Consider the following 26,298-nt stretch of genomic DNA (forward strand, 5'->3'; position numbering starts at 1 on the left):
ACATCTCCACTTTGTGTGGATGATCAGCCCCTGCACGCTGGCTGTTTCTGCAGAATAAAGGCTCTTTGTGTTTGCATAATATTTGAGTATGGGGTCTTTCTTCAGAGATTCTGGGACCCTAACAATACTCACAATCCTCCAGTCTTAGCCTCTTGCCTGATGGAATCACAGTCATGTGCCCATACCTATCCTATAATCTTTATTTTTTTCATAATATTTTTATTGATTATTTGGGAACTTCACATGATGAACCTGAGCACCCTCAATTCCCAGTCCTCCCAGATCTGAACCCCCCATCCCTATGGACCCCTTCCCCAAAAAGGAACAAAAAGAAAAAAAAAGTCTAATTTGTGTTGCCCATTTAAAAATTCTTGTTAGTTCAGTTGGTAGGTGTTGGCCTCACTTATACTGAGCCCTAAATTCAATCTCCAGCAGCATAGGGAGCTGAGTAAGGGAGTAAACGGTAACATCTGCAATCCCAGCAACTGGGGAGGTAGAGGCAGAAGGTCAGGAGCTCAAGGTCACTCTATGCTATACACTGAGACTGAGCCCAGTGTGAACAAATGAGATCCTGTGATGAAAAGGGAAAAACAAACAAAAGAACCCAACTTTACAAAACTTCAAAAGCTTGAGGCTCTGTGCCAATTCAAATCGTCACATATTTAAAGACGTTCAGCAATTCTGAATGATCTGCAAGATAATAAGTTTCCATCCCTGGACAAAAGGCTGAGGTTCCTACTTAAAAGCAGACCTGGCCTCCAGGTTCTCCCAGCATCCCTCAGTCCCTACCAGTTACATGGGATGCCTGGCATACCTCAACCTTTCCCCTGAACTCTTCAGCCTGGGGGCTGGGCTGCCCTTCTCTAGAGGCTCTTCCCTATACAATCCAGACATTACGGTTACCTGCCCCTTTTGGACCTTTGGCCTCCAGGATGCAACACCTAGTTCCTGTTTCCCTTCCCCTCCCCGTCTCCCTACATGGCCCAACTCAATCTAGTCATGTCCACTCTGAACTCTCCCAGATGTTCATTTTTTATCTTATTTTTTATTTTTTTAATTTATATATTATAAGCAATTGTTTTCTGAATGTAAATTTGTATCACTGAAAAACAACTGACATTAAATGTTAAAACTACTTAAAAGATTCATCTAATAATCCCATTAATGATGTTGTGACACTATGATATGAACCATTGGAACTGGCCAAAATAAAAACTTTTTAGAGCTCCTCATTCATTTCTTATTATTTATGATTAATTTCTATGGTCTACTATATAAGATATCTGTGGCTAAAATTAAAATTGGCACCACTTTTTAGAAATCAATTGGCAATACATAGTCTTTAAAAACTTAGAAGTCTTTAAAAGGCTTATGCCCTTTACACAGTATTAGCTACTTTCTAGAAAAAAAAGTAATATACAATAAATTGATTATTGACTTGGGCACAATTAAGTTGGTGAGATTATAGGAGAACATGTAAATGACAGAATTCAACAAACTATTCCATCATGACTATAAATAACAATGACATAAAATGGAAATCATCTTAGGTTAAATGAATAAATCATTTTATTTATGTTACAATAATAGGTAAATTTGATATTTCTAGGCATTAAAAGGATATGAAAAATGAGAAGTCTTTTATTATTGGGATGGGAAGGTTGTGAGCAGGCCTCCATTAATAATAAACTTGGGATCATTGGAAAAGTACACATCTTTTTGGTGTATCTGTCATCAAAAGTGTTTGCTATTTTAAAAGCCCCCTATAGAAAGTATGTGTTCAGGATAATATTGTTTGCATGTTGTCTATTAATGTCATGATGAGCTTTGTACACTGAAGTTGAAATTTTACTTTATGAGACCCACTAACTGATTGAATAGTAAGTTAAGTGGTGGCTAATGTGAAATTTCAACTTAGAATTATGACTGATTCTAGGAATGCACTTGAACCATAGTTTTGCTCATTCTAAAGTGCTGTGTGTTTTTAAAACGATTTAACCGAAAGTCTACGGTTACTGACACCGTCCCGGAAGAACACCGGTCCTGAGGCTGCGCAGATCTGGACGAAGGGACCCGTTAAAGAGGCGGTGCTCACTCCTCCTCCCACAGTCTCTGCCGAGCGAGCGCGTCTGCGCGGAGGACTGGGCACGCCACTGCCTCCGCTCCATGAACAGCGTAACACACGCCACCGCCGCCTGGGACGATGCGGGGCACAAAGGGAGCGCGGCTCGCCGGGCCTTCCGCTTCCGCCCAGGGTGTCACATCTATAACTGTCCGGGTCCACCCACTGCGCTCACCTGCGGACGTCCGGCGGGGAATCTACCGCCCAGCGCCTGGCTCCGGCCCCCCTTCCCGTCTCTTCTGCGCCTGTGCAACCCGAACGTTCGCGAAAATTCCTGAAGCGGCCCCGGCGGCTTCCGGAAGCCAGCCGCGGCCTGTCCAGGAGCGCCGGCGATTGGCGTGGTGATTCCCTCTTAGTCCCGGCGGTGTGCGTTTCACCTAGGCAACGGAATGGCGCTTCTGTGTTACAACCGCGGCTGTGGCCAGCGTTTCGACCCCGAGGCTAACGCGGACGGTAAGGAGGACCCTGGCCCGCAGCCTTCGCCCGCCGCTTGCCGGCCCCCGTCTCCCGACCCCCGGCCTTGCTCGCCTGGCCCTCACGCTGTCCCGGGAGCCTCCACGTGTCTGCCCCCTCCCTGGGAGCGCAGGGCCGGGCGCTTCGGTGTCCCCGGTGCCCCTCATTCCTCAGAGGGCATCCCCTGCACCTCCTCAGTTCCAGGGCTAACCTGACCCAGTTCACACTTTGTCACTGCCTTGGTTCCTGGGCATGAGAGGTCCGAAGAGGTGGTGGGCCGTGGACCATTCTTGCAGTGGGCTTCTTGTTGCATGTTGAGTACTAGTGAAAAGCGTAGTGTGACTAGTTCAGCCCCCTCTCCTATAAATCACTTGCTTTCTAAAGAACTGTTGCGGAAACGACTGTTAACACATCCGTTCCACAGTAGCAACGTTTTCGGTATACTTTTGCTGGGGCCTGCAGTTTTAAACCACGCCAAGCAGCATAAAATGAGCCCCATTGGTGCTCCAAAAACCAGTGTGGTCTAATTAAGATCGTACAGGGAAAGCAAGCACAGGCTGGGTGAGCTCAGAGGTGTGAGTGAGTCTCATTAGTGAGTGGGGATAATTATGCAGATTACTAGGCTCTTGTGGAAAGTGACAGCACTTATCTCAGGTTCGCCTAGCATGTATAGTATGCTTTTCACACATGCAAGGTAAGGTATTGGACTGTCACTTCGTTATATAACTTAACTACACTGAAGTATCTCATTGCAGACAGAAGCTCCACGTGGTAGTAACACAGTTCTGCATTGTGAAAGAGTTTAAAACCAGTACCTTATTTAAAGATCTGGGGTTTTTTGGTGGTGGTGGTGGTGGTGGTGGTGTTTTGGTTTTGGTTTTGGTTTTTTGGTTTTTCGAGACAGGGTTGCTCTGTGTAGCTTTGCGCCTTTCCTGGATCTCGCTCTTGTAGACCAGGCTGGCCTCGAACTCACAAAGAGCCGCCTAGCTCTGCCTCCCAAGTGCTGGGATTAAAGGCGTTCGCCACCACCGCCCGGATCTGTTTCACGTTTGAAGTGATTGAAATATTTATCTTGGTACCCAAGTAAACTGGTGACTTCTTTCAAAGTAAAATTGGTACAGGATTTAAAGAGAAAGATGAAGCCAGTGTACAAGCACTTGTTAAACTGCATTGGTAATGTGCACATTCTACTTAAATACTAAGTAGGTTGATGCCTTGTAGCATGGGGCAATAGTTGTAGTGTACTAGATTCTGGTTCAGAGTTCAGGAGAGATACCAGCTTGTTACTGGAAATTACTCTATCTGTGTGTGGAATGGTGTAGTACTTAGAAAAGATAAAAACCAGGCTAGGAAAGCCACACAAGTAAATAACAGCCATCAATTTGAGGCTATTAACAGCATCACATACAGCAAGGAACTCAGTCAACTGGCAAAAAAAGTTATTCACTTTAGCAAAGTGGGAATTGTTTTAGAAATTAGGGGTAAATGTCAAGTAGATTGGTTGAATGAATGACAGTTGATAACACTAGACTTAAAGTTTTTGGAATGGGAATAATTTGACCTTATACATTGAAATTACACATTAAAGGGTTAATGTCGAAGGTACCAATGTGGTCTGTGATTTCGGGGAGTACGGTCGGTGATGGATGTATTATTTGTAAAGAGCTGTAAGTCTGGATGCAGTCTTCCCTTTCTTAATGGTATAGTGTGATTTCCACATTCGTTGATTTATTTCATCTCTTTTAAGTTTATTTTTGTTTGTTTTTTGCCTTGTGTACAAAAATTTGACTCTTTTCAAGATATAGGACATTTTAGCTTATGATTCAAGTACATGTTAGAAAGAAATGTGAATTGTAACTTGCACATGTTAAGTATTGTAAAGTAAACACGTGTTTACAAACAGGACAGCAGCTACGAGTGACAAGTGAAAATTTCAGCTAAACCTAGTGTTAAAAAGCCCTTAAAATTTAGCCACTAACCTGTTGTAGCTTCTCAGCATTAAATACAAATTTCAGCAAAACTGGTAAACCTGATAAATGCTAGAGAAGGAACTCTGTCTAGTTGTCATTTCCTTTTGAAAGCAGTGATTTTCACATTTCGTTCATGCTGGTTACATGGGGAAGATCCAGCTGTCCCAGACTGTTTATGCCTGGCTGTGTTTATACATTGTGTACTTTATGGCAGTGATTATACATTAAATGATCTGGTATTCCCCTCTCAACTTCATGTCTGTGTTCATACACAGTTCCATGCCCAACTTTTTCTAACTCTGCTGTATATAACCAGTAGCCTCTTCCTAATCTGTGGGTTTTCTTCCTGTTCCATTTCATTAGCTAGTGTTTTGTATGCATAACCAACACTTACTAAGGAAGTAGTATTAGTTGTTAATAGAGATTAGAGAGATTTCAAGGCAATACCAGAAATCAGACTGTAGGGAATTGAAAATTAAACTTGAAAGATTGAGTGAAGTAAGAATATTATGGAGGAATGTAACTTTCTCTAACCTCATGGTACTGTATTCTCAGATAATAAGTGTGTCCGTTACCTGATTGCTTTAAACAAAATATTCCATATTGCTAGTGGTAATAAATGTATTTGGTATAAGAGTTAAATAAATTAAATTTTTTATTCTGTAATATGGAGAGAGACTGGATATACAAAATGATCAATAGCAACATACTATAACAGAGCAATAGAAACAGACTCTAGAACTCAACTCTGGTTTGTATCTAGGAATTACTGGTTAAGACTGCTAATGTAGTTATTACAGTAGTTATTAAAATGTTGAGTCAATTATTTTTTTCAAAAGAATTTTTTAGAGGATCTCTTGGGCAATTTTATGGATTGATTTATAAGTATACTGAAATTTGATATTTTTCTAAAAAGATAATTGCAATATGGCCAATCAGAAGATGGGAAGGAATGCTGTGAAATTCTGTGCTCACATCATGACATGACTGTTCATACATGAACTCTCAGCTGGTGTGGTTGCCTGCACAATATAGCATCATCATCTAGTTAAAATATTCCAGCAGAGTGGAAAGGGAAGTCTGTGGCTCACCCAGGCTAAACTGAGAAGCTGCTGGCAGTTGATGGCTTCTGAGGGAAGGAGTGACTTTTCTTCCGGGGAGTGGCTAGCGAGGGGCATGGGCATAGAGGCAGCACTAGTTGGACTCAGTGGGCATGAAGTTCTGGGGAAAGGAGATGAGTTGGGAAGTGTAGGTGGGGGTAGCAAGTGAGAGAGGTGGGCATGACTAAGATACTTTGTATAAATGTATGAAATTTTTAGAGAATCAAAAAGAAATACTGCCAGAATCATTAGAATTTAAAGTTTACTAGTAAACAAATTTTACTCCAAAAGATGGAAGAATATACAACAGTGGTTCTCAACCTGTGGGCCACAACCCCCTTAGGGGTCAAAGCAGTCCTTTCACAGGAGTTGCCTAAAACCATTGAAAAACATATTTACATTATGATTCATATTTACATTATGATTCATTTTATGGTTAGTGGGGTCACCACAACTGAGGAACTGTATTAAAGGGTCACAGCATTAGGAAGGTTGAAAACCACTGATATAGAGTATTCCTGAATGTTATTCTTGAACAGTTCTATATTACTTTTGTCTGTGTATCATACTCACAGAGATTTAACTGTTAGTATTTGTAGTACAAGGAATTAATGAAGTGTTAAGAGTAACTTACCTGCATTTGGAAAAAGGATCAAACCCTAACAACCTGAAGGAGTAATACATAAACTTCTAATTTATAAACAGCTGTATTGTTTCCTTTTTCTGTTTTTGACAGATGCTTGCACATACCACCCAGGTGTACCTGTATTTCATGATGCCCTAAAGGTAGGAACAAGATACTTTTCAGTTTCTTTATACCTGTATGATAAACTTCAAGATACAATAAAAGTTGTTTTCCTCCCTCAGCTTGTTGGTTTTTCCTAATGACCATTTTGGGGTGATTTAAGCATATTCTCTAAAGACAGAAGATAGTAGACAGTGATATTTTCTAGTTAGAAAGTTATTTTATTTATATTCCAACCCATTTTCCTAATGATTTATTCCCTTCCTAAGTTTGAAGTGAAATAAAAGCAGTCATATTGGTCTCAGTGTTTAGTCTGTCACTGCTGGCTAATAAGAAAGGCTTCCTCTGGGTGTTGGTTGTTTCAGATGTTTAATGCTTCTATAAGTGTTTTACTGGAAACATGGTACCACATTTTCTCTTTTATTTCCTTTGTGAGCTGAAGAATCAGAAATAGTACAGTGGTGGTTTATTTGTTTGTTTTTGCTTTGTTTTGACCAAGTTTTCAATGTTACCTTTTAAAAATTCATGATTAATAAGAGGTATACAAGTTCTCAGTAACATATATTTTTAAAGAAAGATAAATTTTAAGTATGTAAACATAAGGTTACTTTACTATCTTTCCTTGAATATTAACATTAACAGATCTTTTCTCTGAATATTCCCCTTATAACATTAGAATGTTTTATTATTAATATAAATTTGACCACTCATTTCGTTAGAAGAAACTAGTGGCTTTATATCAGTGCTTGTATTACCTGAAATTTACTGGGCCATGGAATCCAGCAGACTTGGAAAGCCGAGGTTTATAAAACATAGTTATACAGACAGACAACAAGAGTCTGCAGAGTGACTGACAGTGACATCACTCATCATCCAAGCATGACACCTAAGTTTGGATCCCCAGCACCTACATAAAATCAGAGTGAGGGCCTGCTCTAACCCAGGTCAGAGAAAAGTAAGTCCTTGGGCCTTTCAGTCTAGCTAGTCTGAATTATCAAGCTCCAGGTTCTGTAAGAGAACTTGTCTCAAAAAGTTAGGTGGAGAACAGAAGACACTAGATATTGACTTCCGGTCTCGACTCCCACACACATTCACATACAATGAACAAAGCTAATAAAAGCCAACACAACTACAAAATGAGAGTAATAAAAACATTTGAGTTTAGGAATGATTTGATGTTATCTGTACATCACATACATGCAAATCAGAGAATCACTGGACTAGAGGTGACAACGTGAGGACACAAACAAATGTACTTAAGGAGTGAAAATGGGAAACATCCCTATGATTACAGGGGAAAAATGAGAAATAAAAATGTACAGTAAGAGAGTAATAAACAGCAATCAAGAAACAGTCCTTTTCCAAGAAAGAGAAATACACCTTCATAATCAGTTCCAACACCCATAAAGGCTGTTAAAGAGGCTAAAGAGATCAAAGCAGGAGCTGGACAAAGGGCCCTCTGGAACGTTGTTTCCCTCACACAGAACTGAGCAGATAACACAGACTTAGCTGCTTGCACCTTTGTTTACATTGTTTTCATGTACCAGTTAATTACTAAGTATCTCTGCCCCCCCCCCGACACACACACACACACACACACACACACGATTAAGTCAGTAAAACTCTCTTACAGAATACATTTGTTGAATAATATCAGCACTCTTTAAAACACTGTAAGATGATTTTGGTAATTGGTGGTTGCTGTGCATCTTAATCCAAAGTTATCAAGAAAAAGAAAAAAGAAATTACAGGATATTTAATTTTCCTTCTTAAGAACAGGAGAGCAGGAGAGAAAGTGCGTATAGTGTTAAAAAATTCACTACCAAAACTTCTGTGCCCTAAGAAGCTGACATAAACCCACATAAATTTAATATGAATTTGTGGACACAAAGATATTGTACTTCTATTTCCTTACTTTCTACTACATTAAAATTAAAATCAATAACTGAAAGCTACCTTCAGTAAGCTGTTTATGGTAAACTACATAAACTATCTGTTTTTTGAGTGAAATAATTAAAATTAGACCCCTTCCTCAGTGGCATAGCACTAGACAAAGCAAAGGTGGAGACCAGGAGAAAAGCCAAGCAAGCTTTTAATGAATCCAGAGTACAGTGAAAGAATCAATAGTGCATCTTACGGTGGTGGTGAGGCAGGCAGTGCGAGGAGAGAGCATTAGGACCAGGAGCCTCTGCTCTTTGTTCCTCTTGGCTTTTATTAGGGTTAAGAAAGAATCAGGATGATGGAGGCTTCTAAATACCAAAGCAGCCTCTTTGCTGGCTAACCAAGGAAGAATTATTGAGCCTTACTTTATTGTCATTGGTTTAACTTTCTAGTCAGTTAAGGGCTACTCTTGTTACCCAAAACCCAAGATGTGTGTTTGAGATGGTGGACCACTAAAATCATTTATTACTATGAGCATATTTAGCTCTGGGTCAGCTAAAAGCTGCTCTGCTGATAATTCATTACAAGTGTTCTGTCCTGGCTTTTATTTATTTATTTGTTTGTTTGTTTATTTATTTATTTTTAACTTGGTAGCCAGAGAAGGGCATTGTAACTGGGGACATCTGTCTCCTCTGTAACTCCCTGCTTTAAAGAGTCACTTGGTAGTTAGTTCAAACTTCACTTACTCAGTTGCTTCTGTCTTCTCTGCTTCAGGCTGAAAGGCTAGTTTAATTGTTTAGAAACTATAGTGCTATAATTGTTACTTAATAATCACCTTATTCCTCAAATCCTTCAAATACATGAATTAGAGAGAGGTTGTTGGGAATTGAACTTGCAGTATTATGCGCACTAGGCAAGAGTTCAGTGAGTTACACCCGTAGTCCTGTAGATGGTGTTTAAAACCTTTTTTTCTACAACTCAAATAATATTCTTAAAAGCACATTTGATTTTTTGTTTTAAGTAGTTAATTGTTTATTGAAAAAATTATGGGATTAGGACACACCTTACGAAAACTGAACTCACATGTATATATGTGTATAACGTCTGGATTCAAGGACATAAGTGCAACACAGTTTTAAGGGTTGGTTTCCCTTGTTTTACAGGGTTGGTCTTGCTGTAAGAGAAGAACAACTGATTTCTCTGACTTCTTAAGCATTGTAGTAAGTACTAGTTTACTTTGTTATTCTTTTTCCAAAAGTACATCCTCCTAGATGCTCCAGGCAGAGCAGTCAGGTCACTGGTATCCATTAACTCAGCTATCAGGGTACGCCATACTTTACAAAGCGGATTCATCTCTGCATAGCCTCTAAAATCCTTTGTTTGCCTTGGAGAGTAAGATTTTATTATGTTAACTTCATTTGTCATTTTACATTCTTGATTTCAGTAGTCCTGAAAAGAAGGAAGGAAGTCAGAGGCAGGTAAAGAACATTTTCAATTAGAGGCAATAAATTTTATCAGGACACCAATGAGATGGTTCATTGTTTCATATGGCACGAAGAAAGAATTTCTATTTATAGATGAGAAAAATAAATTTTTAAAGATTATTTGAGTTAAGATCATATTTCAGTTTAATAGCAAATTAGAAGCCTAGATTGAGACCTTTTTGTTTGTTTTGTTTTAAGGCAGGGTCTCAGGAAGTCCAGGTAGGTATAGCCAAGGATGACCTTGAACTCCTGAACTTCCAGCCTCCAAACCCAAATGCTGAGATTACAGGTGACACCATGCCAGGCTTAGTGGTATTGGAGGTCAAACCCAGGGCTTTGTAATGCTAGACAAGCACTCTGTCAACTGAGACTGCAGACTGGGACCTTTTTGAATAAAGAGCTTTGGCATGTATACATAATTTGAAAAGGCTTTTGAAAACACCCAAAACGCAAACATACATACATAAAGTAGGTGAAAGTGTAACTATTCGTTTGTATCTTTTACTAATAGGGTTGCACAAAAGGTAGGCATAACAGTGAGAAGCCACCCGAGCCAGTCAAGCCTGAAGTCAAGACTACAGAGAAGAAGGAACTGTCTGAATTAAAACCCAAATTTCAGGAACACATCATTCAAGCCCCTAAACCAGTAGAAGCAATAAAAAGGCCAAGGTATATAGCTGCTTATATTTTTAACACTATGGTAATGGCATTTGCTGGTGGCAGTTCCTTTTAATGTTATATATAAAGGTATTTATAGTGGCTACTGTATATGGTTTTTCCTTTGGTAATAACCCTTTGATTTTTGAGGGCATGCACACAGAGTTGGGGAGTTGTACATCTTCAATTTCTGGTGTATCTTTCTCAAGTGGCATGGTGGAATTCAGTAAAAGAATTGTCCTAACAATTAGTTTGAATTGAAGAGCCACAGAGGCCTAATCACTTACCTTTACTTTCGGCTTGGAGATGAATTAGTTACTCTCATTAGTACTTGTGGAGTTTTCGTTTATTTGATTTAGGATAGCCTGCCTGTCAAAATACTTTAAAAATGGCTTTTGCTCAGTTTGAAGTAAATTAGATTGTTTATATCACCTTCTGTTCAAACAAGACTATTTTGAGACACATTAATTGGATTGCTCATGTAACACAAGATCCTCAAACTGCACTTAAATAGTGGTTGTTTCAGAACTTGAACTACAGGAGTTAGCACAGGATCTGGACTCCAGATTTGTCTCTCAGATGAGTTCTTTTTAAATACAAACCTGAGAAATCATTGAAACCAATTGAAGCTTTTATTCATACTATAAATTTACAGTGTTCCCAGCTCCTTCTTTATTATACTTAAATAATTTATAAACCGTTACATAATATAGCACAAGATAAGAATCCTAACTTTGGATGCTTGTTTCCTCATTAATTTTTTGAGGTATAGGCTGTAGTTAAAGATCAGAATGTTTTTATTCCACCTGCATTATTAATCCAGTCTTAAGAGACTGTCAAACACGAGCCTAGGCAGTTTAAAAAAATACTGGAAAAAGACAAGAATTCTGATACAGTACAGTTCATCCTTGAGCCTATTACAACTTAGAAGCCTCCTAGAATATAGTAATAGTATGAGTTAATACCGTTTCTTTAAATGATGGACTGCAGACTTATAAGTTCTACTTAAAAGACTATGAGAAAAATGTATCATTTTATTTCATTTTATCTGTGGGTATGTTTTGCCTGCATGTGTATCTGACCACTTACATGCTTGGTACCCATGGAGAATATCTGATTTTCTTGGAACCAGAATTACAGACAGTTTTTGATCTACTATGTGAGTGCTAGGAATCAAACCCCTTAATCAATGAGCTAGCTCTCCATCACTTAAGTGTTTTATTTAAATCCATCTGATACATGAGTTACTTCTTCTAGTGTACTTCATTAATGTTTGCCAATTTGGCGTTGTGGATGCAGAGTGAACTGCCTATGATATATTTTATTGCTGTATTTATTAGTAGTCTCAATATTTGCTTATTGAATAGGCTTAAATTATATAAAAAAAACTTAAGCCATTATGAATTTTTAGAACATGGTAAGTCTGTATATGTCATCTCTCCACATAAAGTTAATTGACTCTGCTAATACACAGAAGTATGCTTTCACTTAGTGCTTGAGGATTTGTGCTCAGAATTTTGCTTAGGGATGAACTGAAAAGGATTATACAGTCTTTTTTTCCACAGAGTTTACATTCCTAGTCTTTACTTCCTATAGCTCCACTGTATTGTAGTATCTTTTTATGCTAGCAGTGGCTTAAGTATTTGAAACTTAATTTCTTAGTAGAAGAATCATTTTGATAAAAGTTAAAATGTTGGTAGATTGTGACATTTGCTTATAAAATACTTTTATTAGGAATAACTTGATGCACAAATATTTAACGTCTTCTATAGAAGATATATATATATTATATATATATTTAACATCTTATACGTTGGTCTATTGATGATAATATAACTTCAAAATTCTCCAGCCCAGATGAGCCAATGACAAACTTGGAATTAAAAATATCTGCCTCCCTAAAACAAGCGCTTGATAAACTTAAACTGTCATCAGGGAATGAAGAAGAAAAGAAAGGTAGGACACTTTTTTGTTTTTTTTACAATATTCTTCTGTATAAGTAAGAAGCCATTCTAAAAAGATAGCTGTAGTACACTGAGCATGTGAAAATGTAGCACATTATAGTGAAGAACTTTATTCTCACATGCTAATAACACCATGAAAGAACGTTCAGTTCCTTGATTATGTCTGTGTGCAAACTTATCACCTCTTAATTATTTTATCAAGTAATAAATTTCTTCAACAACTGAAATTTTTTTTGTGCATCATATAAAATATATTTTATTATCCATTTGACCTCTGCCTAATACCAAGGGACAAAAATAGCTTCCGTGATTTCTGCTGTATAAGATTTTATAAAAATGGATAAGCACTGCATTGTAGAATGAAAACACATATACCATTTGGGGGCACACAGACAAAACCTACGTACAGGGATTTTTGTTTTTTTTTTGTTTTGACACAAGACTTTGTCCAGTAGCTTGTCTTAGATGTCGCTTTGTGATCTAAGATGTCTTAGAACTCATAATCATCTTGCCTCAGCCTTCCAACTGCTGGGATATACACCACCACATTGACTGGGCTCTGGGTTTCTGTTTTCCTCTCTCTCTCTCTCTCTCTCTCTCTTTTTTTTCCCTTACATTGGAACTGGGGTTTTGGTTTTGGTTTTGGTTTTGTTTTTTTAAGACCAATACAACAGTGGTGTTCTATTTTAATATTGTAGTTTTAGATTTTATTCCTCTTGTTTCAAAAGAACATAGTTACGAAATTTCGTGTTACCTTTTTTTTTTTTTCCATTGCAGAAGAAGACAGTGATGAAATTAAGATTGGGACTTCTTGTAAAAATGGAGGGTGTTCAAAGGTATATATTATAAAACTTTGGATTTATGGAGTAAAATTTTAATATTGAAGCAAAGTACTGTGACTCACTCTAAAGTTAGCAAATAGTTGGGTGTTAGTTACATTTTGGGCACTTCACTGAAGATTAGGGCTGTAAATACAGTAAGAGACTTTGTAAGAGGAACATCTGATAGAATTATGGGAATAAATCTAATTTGATTGACATTTACTAAGCATTTCATCCATGCTAAACATTGTTTCAGGGGCTGGAGACAACAGTATCAAACAAAAACCTCTGTTCCTAAGGAACATACTCTGATGTGAGCAGGAGAACAGACTAGGCCATTGAATAATGAACTCAGGCAGACCTGAAGTAAATTTAATAGATGGAGCACCTGCAGTGGTCCCAGTCAGGGGCTACTTAAATGAGATTTGTTGGGGAAGGTCTTTCTAATGAGGCACTAGGTCAGAATTATGGGGGAGGTGGGCTGTAAACCTGAGAATGGAACTATCCTTAGATGGAGCAGCAGAGGCAGAGAGGCTCCAGAACTAGACTGTTTGGTTAGTGGCAAGGTCACAGGATTTGGGCAGTAATCTGAAAGAAGTGGGCCAAGAAGTAGACAAGATGGTGAAAGGTCTAAACCAGGATGAGGGTCTGAGCTCCTTCACAAACTATGATGGTGAGTCGTTACCTTTTGGGAAGGTGTTCTGTTTGCTGAGGCAAGTCTCACTCTACCCCATCCTGGCCTCAAGCTTCATTCCTGACCCTTAGCTGAATGCAGGATTACGGTTATGTGCCACCTTGCCCAATTTAGGGAGAGGTAAAGCAGTCTCTATGACAAGTGGAAATGGAAGAAGAGAAAGCAGCTTGGACACTGTTGTTGAAGACCAGGCAATGTCATTCTGGAGAGTAGGTTGCTGAGACATGACTGAGTGTGGGGTATGGCTTAACATAAGCCCTTTTGCTGTCTGCTCTGTGTACCCTCTCATGCTTTTTCCTCTGTAACACTTGTAACCTTCCTTGTCTCCCTTCAGTTACGGTGAGGATTATGATAGTATGGTTTTGTTTGCTTTTTTGTTGTATATTGAATGCTTTGAACAATGCCTGGCACATAACTGATATGTGTACAATTAATGATAAAATTTGAATAATTGTGCCTTCAAGAATCTGGGTAATTGGTGGGCTTAGGGTTACAGTCTATGCCCCAAGAAGCCAAGTTCATCCACCCATCTTTGAAAAGCCAATTTAAACAGATAAGTTAATCTGAGAAAAACAGAAAAGGCTTTTATTCATGTGATCACATTGGGAAGAGGGACAAAGATCCAGCAGCACCCACTGCAAGTCCGTTTTGTGTAAGGGAGATTCTTAAATAGAGGGCTAGAGGTATGCATAGTTAAGCAGTCCCAGGCAAGGTCTGGTCCCACCTACCATAATCATTGTCTGGCCTTTCCATTGACTGGCACAGGATTGGCTTTCTCTTCTCCCAGCATGATATTCCTGGGAGGAATTTGTGTTTTAGAATCCATTATTTCGGTAGTCTGTTAGTTAAGAGCACTGGCTGCTCTTTCATAGGATCCAGGCTTGATTCTAACCATCCATATGGCATTTCACAACCATCTGCAACTCTAGATCAAGGGGATCCATTGACCCTCTTTTAGCCTCCCTGGGCACCAGGCACACATTGGGTACACAGATATAATCAGTCAAAACACCCATACTCATAAAAATAACAATAAAAACGGTTTCTTCATCCCTGCCAGACAGACCAGTTATAGTACAGTTGAGAATGAAGATGGGGCCTCAGCAGGTTTGTTTTCCTTCTACGAAGTTTGAGACTCCTTTGCTTACTAAAAGTGGAATGGAAATAGAAGTATAACTTCATATGTATAAGGTAGAAGTAGTAGGTAAAAGAGGGGTAATTTTTTTTTGTTTTAAGTTTTATTACTTATTTTTTAAATTCTCATTCTTTTCACATTCCCAAGCCTTTCCAGATCATCCCTACCCACCCACCTTCATGTTCTTTCTCTCTCTCTCTCTCAATAAATAAATAAATCAGCAAACCGTAATAAAAAATGCACCCATACAAAAGCTGGAATCTGTTTTGTGTTGGTCAGCTCCTCCTGAGCATGAAGCCTGTCCTGGAACATGGTTGAATTTTTTCCCCTTTCTCAACAGGTACCAGTTGCAAATTGCTTCTTGGTTAGGTGTGTGTACTTCACCTTCTCTTTGCTAGAATTTTCTCTGGTTTCCATTTTTTTTCAAGTCTTGTGCATGCTATCACAGTCTCTCCATATGTACATAGGTTCTGTTATATCTGGAGCATGCTGTTTCTTTGAAGGCATCCACTATCTCTGGCTCAGAATCCTTCTGCCTCTTCCTCATTGCTTCCTAAGCCTTGAATGGGGAGGGCTTTGATACAGACATCCCATTTACAGCTGAATGCTCCAAGGTTCCTCACTGTCTGCCCACTGTCAAATTGTCTCTATTAATTACCGTCAACTACAAGAAGCTTCTCTGATAAACTTGAGTGATGCAGTGATCTATGGGATCGCAATCTCTCCCCACCCCTCATGTTCATTTAGCAGAGAAGTAGTAGACTTCCTCTCAAAGCCCATGGCCTATCTAGCCTTAGATCTTGGCCTCTTTAACAATTTCAGGTGTAGATAAATTCCATCTTCTGGATTGGGCCTTGGACCCAGTCCAGATGGTTTGTTATGCCCCTAACATTTCTGCTCCTGTTGCACAGTCTTGCAGTCAGTTTGCTGTTAGAGGTCATAGGCTACATAGTTCAGTACCGTTCATAAGAGAATGAGAAAGGCAATACAGGTAGCAGAGTACTAGTGGAAATTCAACTTAATAAAAGTACCAAAAATGGGGACGGGGAAATACACCCACTAAAAGTGATCGCAGTAGTACAAAGAAAATAATACGAATGTCATGATACTGTTTCCTTATATAAGTTGAAATTAAGAGATAACCGTATTTAAGTGCCTTTTGTGCTGAGAAATTAAACTTTTAGATTATAGAGGATTTAAGAATTATTTAAACTATTTCATTGAAATAGTGAGATTTAAACTTGAGGGCTTTCAAAATGAAGATGGCAGTATTTCCCTACAAAGGTTTATTTTTTTTCAAAATGAAGATGGCAGTATTTCCCTACAAAGGTTTATTTTTTATCTATCAACACATAATACTTTGCTCTTTGTCCTCTTTCTTAATATTCACTTGTGTTTGTTAGATTTGTTTTAAGGAATATAGCCACAATCTTGCCCTTTTTGATGCTTTGTGAATGTCAATGTTAAAAGTGTGCTACAGTTGATAATTGATTTTTCCTTCCTGCTATCTTTTTTTTTTTTTTTTTAAATAACACCACTTTAAACATTTCAGTGTGTAACTTTTGTGACTAGAAATGGAATGTATGTATGTGTTCGGTTTTAGGGGGTATGAAGACATAGGTAGTTTTCAAAGGTTCTTTCCTCTCTGGCTAAATGTCCCTAATTTCTCACCTGTCTTTTTCATTTTTTTATAACAGTCTTGTAGGAACTATTGATATCTTTTAGCTATAGGTCCTTTGTCAGAGATACTTAGTTTCGTTTTCACTGACCTGATAAACAAAGAGACTTAATTTTCATGAAATGAAGTTTTTCTATTTTTTCCTTTATTGCCACTGCTCTGCTTTATTTCAGAAATACTTCTGAGCTATAGGCAGTTTCTCATGCAGAGGTACTTTTAAATATGTGAAACACCGAGTATGGCAGAAACTATGAAGTGTTCTTTTAATCAAAGGACATTTGAGGAGAATTTGCTAGTTCTTGGGTGAGGTTAAAATGTTAAGTGTTTCCTTTAAGTTTGACAAGATTTTGTGATAACTTTAAAGGTAGAGAGGACAGATGTACTGATTCAGATTTGGAGGACTCAGTACATTTGGTGCCATTGAATAAGATAAGAAATGAGACATTTAGGTGCAGTAATGATAAGTTCAGATTCTAACATACTGGAATTTATGTACTTAAGGTAATAAACACCCAGTACTTTTTACCTGCAGAAAAGAAACAGAAAATTTCATCTTCTGTACTTCAGTTAATAGAAATACAAAGTTAGAGAATATACTACCAGCTGCATCCATATTTTATTAACATAACTTTTTGTGAATTCATCTGTAGAGCCTTCATGTACAGCAGCAGTGGGGCCCGGATCTTCCAGACAAACCATGGATGTATATATAGGTCTGCAGCTCATTTTACCATTTGTAGGGATAAGATATCACCATTTTACTGAAACTTCCAGAATAGCTTATTAGATTTCCCATATTAATTGGTAATGCTCACACAGAGTATAATATACACATAATTCATACTCTTTTGGGGGAGAGGATAAGTCCCTTGGTTCCAACATGTTTCTGTAAATTTAAATACTTGAATATTGTTCATTGTAACTTCATACCTAAAAGGCTAAAAGCATCTTATATAGTGAGTTGCCTACCTTTTTGTTTGCTTTCTTTACAGGGATCTAGAGTTTAACCATGTCCAAAAGAGGGTCATTTTCCATTCCTTAGTGAATTTGCCAGTGTTCTTGTAGCTGCTGTTATTTAAGTATTTTCTGAAGGCCTTATGGGTAACCAGTACTACAGATAGGTATAAGATGCAATGTGAGATGAACATCTAATTTTTTCTCTCTATCTTTGTTTTTTAGACATACCAGGGTCTACAGAGTTTAGATGAAGTCTGTGTATATCATTCTGGAGTACCTATTTTCCATGAGGGGTAACTTATGCATTCCTAATTAAAATATTTATAGTACTGATTCAGAATATTAAACCTTTATATCTTTAAACGCTGCCATGCAGTTTTTGGAAAATTTTACCTACATTACCATTTAATCCTTATACTAACCTAAGTAAAGGGCAGGGGCGGGTGCCTTCACTAAACACAGGAGAAATAGGGTTACAGTTTTTAAGTAATTATTGTGATTCTTCAATGTGATCTTATTTGGACTTTATTTTTACTTTTTATTTTTAATCTGATGCAGGGTCTTACTGGTTGTGAGGACTGCCTCTACCTCGAGATACTCAGGCCTTAGCCTCCTGCAGAGAGAGCACTTTACAGGCATGTCCTACCATGTGGCCTGAATTACTTTTCTTAAAGGACTGTCAATTCATTTTTAGGACATTAGAATTTTTGGCCATGGGGCACTAAAGCACCATAACCCAGGAAAGCCCATGCTTTTCCATAACTCACAATTTTTAGTTTGTCTCTATATTGTGATACAATTAATATATAGAAACTTGATGGTATTAGACTCTTCAGCTGTTTCCACATGCTTCAGATGTCTGGAGATGTGTAATTTTTAGTTACCTGTGCAGGGTTTTTCTCGATACTAGTAATGGTTTTTCCTGCTTTGAGATTGGCCGTCATGTGTGGAAACACTAGTTTCTACTTAGTTCCATGTTCTTCAGTGGGTTGTGAAAGTGTGACTGTCAGAATATTTGGTCATACCACTTTTTGGTAGCTTCATGAGGGAATTAAGGTATACATCCTCAGTGAGAAATTATACTTGGAATTTGTGATTGTTTTGTATATTTACTCAAAAGCCAAATTAATACTGTAGCTTGAGTTTTCCTGCCTGGCCCACAGTCAGGACAAATCTCTCTCACCTGCCAGTCCCACAGCCGCTCAGACCCGACCAAGTAAACACAGAGACTTATATTGCTTACAAACTGTATGGCTGTGGCAGGCTTCTTGCTAACTGTTCTTACAGCTTAAATTAATCCATTTCTATTAATCTATACCTTGCCACATGGCTCGTGGCTTACTGGCATCTTTACATGCTGTTTCTCATCATGGCAGCGGCTGTCAGTGTGTCTCTGACTCAGCCTTCCACTTCCCAGCTTTATTCTCCTCCTTGTCCCGCCTATACTTCCTGCCTAGCCAATGGCCAATCAGTGTTTTATTTATTGACTAATCAGCAACACATTTGCCATACAGAACATCCCACAGCATAATACAATAAATACCACCCTGGTTTTAAAATAATTAGTTTCCCTAGTATGTGTTCATTTTAACTGTTCACTAATACTTGCAAGTTATTTAAAGTTGGAGTTTTTATTTCTTAATTGCACCTGTTATAATGATAATACTGACTTGAATTCATTGTCTAATTTAAAGGATGAAATATTGGAGCTGTTGTAGAAGAAAAACCTCAGATTTTAACACATTCTTAGCCCAAGAGGGCTGTACAAGAGGGAAACATGTGTGGACTAAAAAAGATGCAGTAAGTAACCTTTCAAAATCACATGCTGACCTCTATTCATCTAAGTCATTTTTAAAATAGCTGAGATTGGTATGTGTTTATATTACAAAAATAGCTTTCTTACTATTTAGATAAAGCATTGACACATATGTACAAAGTAGTTAATCTCAGTCTCCCAATGCTGCCTAGTGACAAAATAACCCTTGTGTGTATTGATGCAGGTATGTAAGTTTTCAGAAATACTTTAAACCTGTAAAAATTGAAAGATTTTTGTCTTACTAAGTTGGCTCCATAGGTAAGAGCACTTGTTCTCGCAAAGGACCGAGATCGGATTCCCATCATCCAGAAGACTCAGCATTTCCTTAGGCACCTGCATGCATGTGGTGCACAGACATACATGCAGGGAAAAAACACTCATACACAAAATAAATCTAAAAATATATTTTTTAAAAATTAGTTTCACAACCTTTTCCTACTTTAAAAATTGTTTCATATCTTAAAAGCACTTCCTATTAATTTTATGTTACTAAACCAGTATTCAGGCCTCTAGTTCTTTTTTAGCCACAAAGTCTTTGAACCATACGTATACTCTTCCGTCTAGTGTCCAAAGTGTTGATTCTTCAACGGAATTTCTTTGAATGCCTCTGTCAGCTCTGGAGAAATTTATCAAGAGAAGAAAAAAAGAGTTACAGAGCATCAGTTCCTATTTTCTAGTTTTTTTTCCCCCCATAACATCTTAGGGATATGAGTGTAATCCCCTTAAGCTCTTTATATTCAAAGAAGAAAACCAGTTTGTTGCTAAATAATGGTTTGTATGCTAGATCTTATTATTTTAATAGCATGGTTAATATAAACAAATCTTTTGTGCTATGCTGACAGTGATAACCTTTTAGGAGCCTTTCTGGTTCATAAAACTTTTACCTTTCAGGCTAGAGATGTATTCAGTCTTTGATATATCACTGTTGTTGGTTTTGAATCATAGATTACTGACCATAAAACTTGCAGAAATATTTTACTAGCAGAAAGTGAGGTGTGCTTGTACATTTTCTCTGAGGTCAAAACCTTAAATAGTTTGAAAAAATAAATTCTGCTTTACTTTTTGTTTAAAAAGTTTTGAGAGTGTATTCCTTGGTGAAATGTAACTATTTTCTTTCTTTTAAATATAAGTGTTTTCAGAGTTTCCTGAGCTTTTTGGCTGAATTGTTCTTACTTAGAAAAATCTCAATTTGTTCATTTATTTTTTGGAAATCGATTGATACCATAGTAAAGCACTGGAGAATAATGGTCATATCCATAATAGCAGTCAAAAGATGATGTGTATAAATTGTGACATTTTCTGCATGCTAATATGAAAGGACAAGATAATTTAATAATAAGAGACTAGTTACTAGTAGACAACGTGTGTGTGTGTGTGTGTGTGTGTGTGTGTGTGTGTGTGTTTGCATTTGTGTGCGTACATGGGTGTAACAGTTCACTTTAGGTCTCTTCCTTGTCACTACCGTATTTTATGAAATACGGGTTCTCCCTGAGCCTAGAGCTCATCAGTGCAGCTGTGGGACCTTGTGCTCCACCTTCTACCACTAGGATCACAGAATCATGCTACCATGTATGAATGTTTTCATGTCGATGCTGATGTTCCAAACTCAGGCCCTCATGCTTGGAAAGCAGTCATACTGCCAACTGAGCCCTGTCCCCAGCCCTGACACCACCCAAAACTCTCATTTATATAAAATAAACTCAGGTTCTCATGCTTTCAAGTTCTTGTGTTATCTTGTTTATTTTACCAAACAAATTCCTTTTTCATTTCTGTCTTCAAAGAATGATTCTATGACAGTACATAATGGACTATAGGATATGAATGGAATAAAGTTTAGTAAGGCTTGAGAAATTATCTCCCAAGTGGACAGTGACAGTGTAGCCCCAAAGGATAAAACCAAATTGGAGAAAGAGGGTGTTCTCACATCATAAACTGTTAAGATATTTTGTATCGTAGTTTACTGTTTAAACCTCTTGGTGGAATCTTTAGAAGTTGTTGCCCTGAGGCATCAAGTGTTAGTTGTGCATGGTAAATTTTCTCTAGATGAGTGAGTTCTTTCGTAGAAGTTGATGACGATGAAAAAGCTGTGGTGGTTCTTAAGATTACAAATTCATTATTACATTACAGGGAAAAAAGGTTGTTCCATGTAGACATGACTGGCATCAGACTGGGGGTGAAGTTACCATCTCCGTGTATGCTAAAAATTCACTGCCAGAACTCAGCCAAGTAGAAGCAAATAGTACACTGGTGAGTATATTAATTGACTGAACAAAAATTATCTTAAACCCATTCTTTGTTAATATTTTCTGAGTTCTTAGTTCTCATCAGAAAATTACTAATGACTTTCATAGAAACAGTATTTTAAGTGAAAATCACAGTGTAGTAGAGTTTGTTCTGAAGTTTTCTAAAAATACAGTATCTTAGAAGAATCATAAAATATATATTTGTTTCTCAGTACTTTCTGGTTAATTTTTCTACTCTCTTAATCACTTTCTTAAATGTGGGGCCTCTACTGACATTTTCTCATGGCTTAAGTAATGTCAGTCTTTCTTGTCTTTACAGTTGGTAGGTACTTGGTTTCACAGATCTTCAGTAGGAATTTGATCAGTTATCACTCTGACTGGATGTGGTTCAGTGTTTCACTGCATGCTTAGTATGTATTAAGGCCTTGTTTTTAGTATCTGGCACCAAAATAATGATAACAATTTATCTATTTCAGTTAAATGTTCACATTGTATTTGAAGGAGAGAAAGAATTTCATCAAAATGTGAAACTGTGGGGTGTAAGTATTATGAATCCAACTATATTTTTCCTGATGATTCAAAACATTTTGAAAATGAGTATTCATGGAAAGTTTGTGAATATAACCTTAATGTGTCTGTCAAGATACTTAAACTGCATGAAAATGGCCTCAGATTTTGACATTAGAATAAGCAAGATGTGGTATTTTTGTGACCAATAAAAGTACCCACTTAACTTTTACTTTTCATGTGTTGTAGGTGATTGATGTCAAACGAAGTTATGTAACCATGACTGCAACAAAGATTGAGATCATTATGAGAAAGGCAGAGCCCATGCAGTGGGCGAGTCTTGAACTGCCTACAACCAAAAAGCAGGAGAAAAAGAAGGAAGATAGTGCACATTGATTGGAAGAGAAACAGATAGCTCTTGTCTGTTTTAGAGTTCTTAACGTGTGTGGTGAAATAGTAGCTTGCTGCTGTAATCCTTTTGTTGTTTTTTAATCTGCCCTTTTAGAGTTATCATGAGGTTCTTCAAAGCCAAAGTCTGTTAATTTTTTGTGCCTCTATCTTCCTTTTGAGTTTCATAATACGATTTTTTGTGCCTCTTTCTTCCTTTTGAGTTCCATAATATGATTATTCAGTTTCCTCACTAGTAGAAACATAGTTGTTACCCCACACATGAAGAGAGGGAAAGAACTCATAAGCTGTATTATTTCTTAGTATAAAAAAAAACTAGTATTTCTTAGTATAAATTATTATAAGCAGAGAAATAAAAGGATTTTTTTTATCCTGATATCACTGTTACCCTTAAATGGGAAAGCAAGGTGTAATATAAAAAATTTAATTGGCCTTTCCATGAACTTTTGTTACTGTAATTCTTGAAAACCTTTAAAGAAAACAGTTCTGTTTGCTTTCCCCAATGAGATGGTTACTTCCTGTAGTATTAGCCCTGAAGCAATGTAGTCACCATTATATATAATTCATTTGCAATTAATTTAATTTCAGAAAGCTACATCAGTACCTATAGTACTTGTCAAACAGTATAATTTAAGACTATAGGAAATATAACTAAGATTATAGAAGTACCAATTTTGTTTAAAATTCATCATTTCATAAGAGTAAGCAATAATGTTTAAAAAATTTCTTTTAATTATTTAAAGGTCTTTGTATGGTGTTTTAATTAAATTGTATCTAATTTATAGTCTAAGCCCTTTTAGGGATTATATCTGTCTCCCAGATGAAAAACTGTATCTGTAAAATTGTGACTGTGTAGCTTTGTTGAAATAAGGTATGTGTGAAGCTTGAATCTGGAATGCCCTTGCAGGCTTGTTTTGAACTGTTGGTCCCCCAACCTATGGCTTATTTTGAAGGCTGTGGAATATTTAGGATGTTGGGCCTGGTTGGGCTCTCTGGGGTGAGCCTTTAATGATTATGCAGCCTGCTGGCTTGCCTGCGGTCAGGGCACGTGAACCGCTCTGTCCAGTGCTCTCAGTGCTGCCTCCTCAGCCATCATAGACTGTATCCTCTGAAACTGTGAGCCAAAATAAACCTTTCCTCCCTTGAGTTGTTTCTGTCAAGTGCTTTGGTCAAGGCAACGAGAAAAAATGACACTACAGAAAAATTAGGAGAGTTGTGTCTTCTATGTTAATGGAGTTGCCTAACTCTTTGGAGTTACTTTAAGTGTTTCATGAAGAGGTTGACAAGTTTACTAATACAATATTGGTTACATATTATACTTCATTTACATTAATTATATATGACAGAATTGCTTGTTTATGCCAATTACAGCCGTTAATGAATGGGTTACTTTTTGAGGCACAGCTCAAGAGGAAACTTGTTATATGAAAGTTAGAACTGTAGCAGAACTTAGTAAATTGGTGCCTTAAACTTGTATAAGTCAGAATGAAAGTTAAAGGTGTTTACTTCCCAAACTCTTTGGTATTAATGGAATTCTTACAAAGAAAGTTTGAGTATAGCCAAGATATTATTTTTAGCAAGTAAAGAAATTAGGACAGGGGCTGGAGAGACAGCTCCCTTAGGAGCAGCTATTGAATTTGATTCCCTGAACCCATATGGCAACTCATATACTTAAAGGAACTCCAGTTATAGGTCCCTCTTCTGGACTCCATGGGCACCAGGCAAGTATGCAGCGCACCTTAGATACAGCAGGCAACCTGTATGAGTCATTCTGCTATTAGCAAATAACTATTAGAGATACTGTCTAGTTCTGTCAACAACTGTAAAGACACAAATTTAGCCTTTAAGCTTTGATGCGACAAGAACATGCTAAAAAAAATTTGGCAATAAAAAACTGGGATCCAAATAGTGTCTCTAAGTTTCTAGTTAAACATGAATTCATTTAGCAAAGAGATCTTGTTTTCTGCCAGAGGAAAGAGGTTGAAATATTTTGATTCAAAATATTAATTATACCTGTATCACTTCCTTGTTGAGACTTTTGTTATTCCTTGAATGGTAGTTTTGTCTGTTGGGATGGTACTGTTGAAGCAAGTTAAGTTTTCAGACTTGGTTGCGCAGTACTGTTTTTATTTTTCATACAGTTGTGCAGGGGTTACGTTTGTGACTATTTAAATACTGTTTTCTTTCAGAACCTCTGGATGTCACTCAGATATAAATTAAGTGAAATTTACCTTAAAGTCTGGCAACAGAGTTGTTTTTTTTTTTTTTTAAGGAAGAATGTTTTACTCTTTCAGTTTATTAAGAAAAGTTAATGAAATGCTTGTTAGCACTAAGAAGTTATTCCTGCTAGATATATGCCTTTCTTTTAGTATGGCATCAAAGCAGTCAAACCTAAATATATTTTATACATGTTGTTACTCACTTTAGCATGGGAAACTTAAATGCTATTTTTCTTGCCTAGCTTTTGCTTGCACAAAGGAATTAATACCCTAAGTTGACCTGTCTTTTCTAACCTCTTATTTTAAAATAACTTTAGGTTGGCAGAATTACAAAACTAGTACAGGGGTTCTTTATAATTAGTATATCATCTTCCCATGTTAAAATTGCCATGATAGACAGTTTACAAAACTGAGACATTAACCTTGGTATAATTTAAAGTAGAATGTTTAATTTTAACCTTTTTAATGGAGCCTTTAAATTGTAATTCTTGAAACCTGTCTTCTAATTTAAGCCAGTAATGTAAACAATTAAAACATGAATTGAAATCAGATGTTTATAGGTTGACTGTATACATTTAGAGAACTGTATAGTCAGTGCACTGATTGAGCTTTGTCATTTGTATCTTAATGCTGGGGGTTTTGTCTTTACTATACATAGAACTTGTTTGATTTTCTTCTTATCAGTTCATCATAATGAAGAGAACCATTAAAACATTTTTGCAGATATTTTGAGTCCTGTGAATTACTGCTTCTAACCCTCTTGTTAAAATGATTGCTTTGGGGGCTGGAGAAATAATGGTGCAGTGGTTAAGAAAACTTGCTACTCCTCTGCAGGAGCTGAGTTCACTTACCAGCACCCACTTTGGGCAGCTTACAACTACCTATAACTTCCAACTCCAGAGGATCTAATGCCCTTTTCTGGCATCTGTGGTTAGCACCCACAAACACAGAGAATAAATAATGAATAAATAGGATTACTCTGAACATTGGTTGTTACATACATCTACAGTAAACTTTAAAAATTCATTAAGGAGCCTAGTGTCTACTTTTTTGTTTTTGGAGACAGGGTTTCTCTGTATAGCTTTGCGCCTCTCCTGGAACTCACTTGGTAGCCCAGGCTGGCCTCGAACTCACAGAGATCCGCCTGGCTCTGCCTCTCGAGTGCTGGGATTAAAGGCGTGCGCCACCACCGCCTGGCTCCTAGTGTCTACTTAAAGGCACTTGAGTATGTATTTTTTTAAACTTAATTTTTCCTTTTTCCGTTTGAAAACGATTGTTTTATGCTGTCATTCTGTTGTAGATTGTCTTATTTGACTTTAATCTATAGTAGTTTAATCCAGTATTGCTTCATAGCCTTATTCTGAAGTAGGAGCTGTTAAGTCCAACTTGGTTTTTTAAAGCTTATTGTTATATAAATCTTTATTGTTATAGATTTCTTTGGTCT

At 37.3% G+C, this 26,298-nt stretch overlaps 1 protein-coding gene across 1 annotated transcript; it reads left to right on the plus strand.

The window, feature by feature from the left end:
- The first annotated feature begins 2,381 nt into the window (after positions 1-2,381).
- Positions 2,382-24,752, plus strand: Chordc1 (cysteine and histidine rich domain containing 1). Its single transcript, XM_059267361.1, has 11 exons — positions 2,382-2,575; positions 6,382-6,431; positions 9,435-9,491; positions 10,267-10,424; positions 12,265-12,368; positions 13,154-13,212; positions 17,884-17,954; positions 19,356-19,461; positions 21,605-21,724; positions 22,197-22,259; positions 22,477-24,752. The coding sequence occupies exons 1-11, from the start codon at positions 2,512-2,514 to the stop codon at positions 22,621-22,623; spliced, it is 999 nt and encodes a 332-aa protein (XP_059123344.1). The 5' UTR covers positions 2,382-2,511; the 3' UTR covers positions 22,624-24,752.
- The last annotated feature ends 1,546 nt before the right edge of the window (positions 24,753-26,298 follow it).

Source organism: Peromyscus eremicus, chromosome 7, assembly GCF_949786415.1.
Source record: "Peromyscus eremicus chromosome 7, PerEre_H2_v1, whole genome shotgun sequence".
NCBI classification, from domain to species: Eukaryota; Metazoa; Chordata; class Mammalia; order Rodentia; family Cricetidae; genus Peromyscus; species Peromyscus eremicus.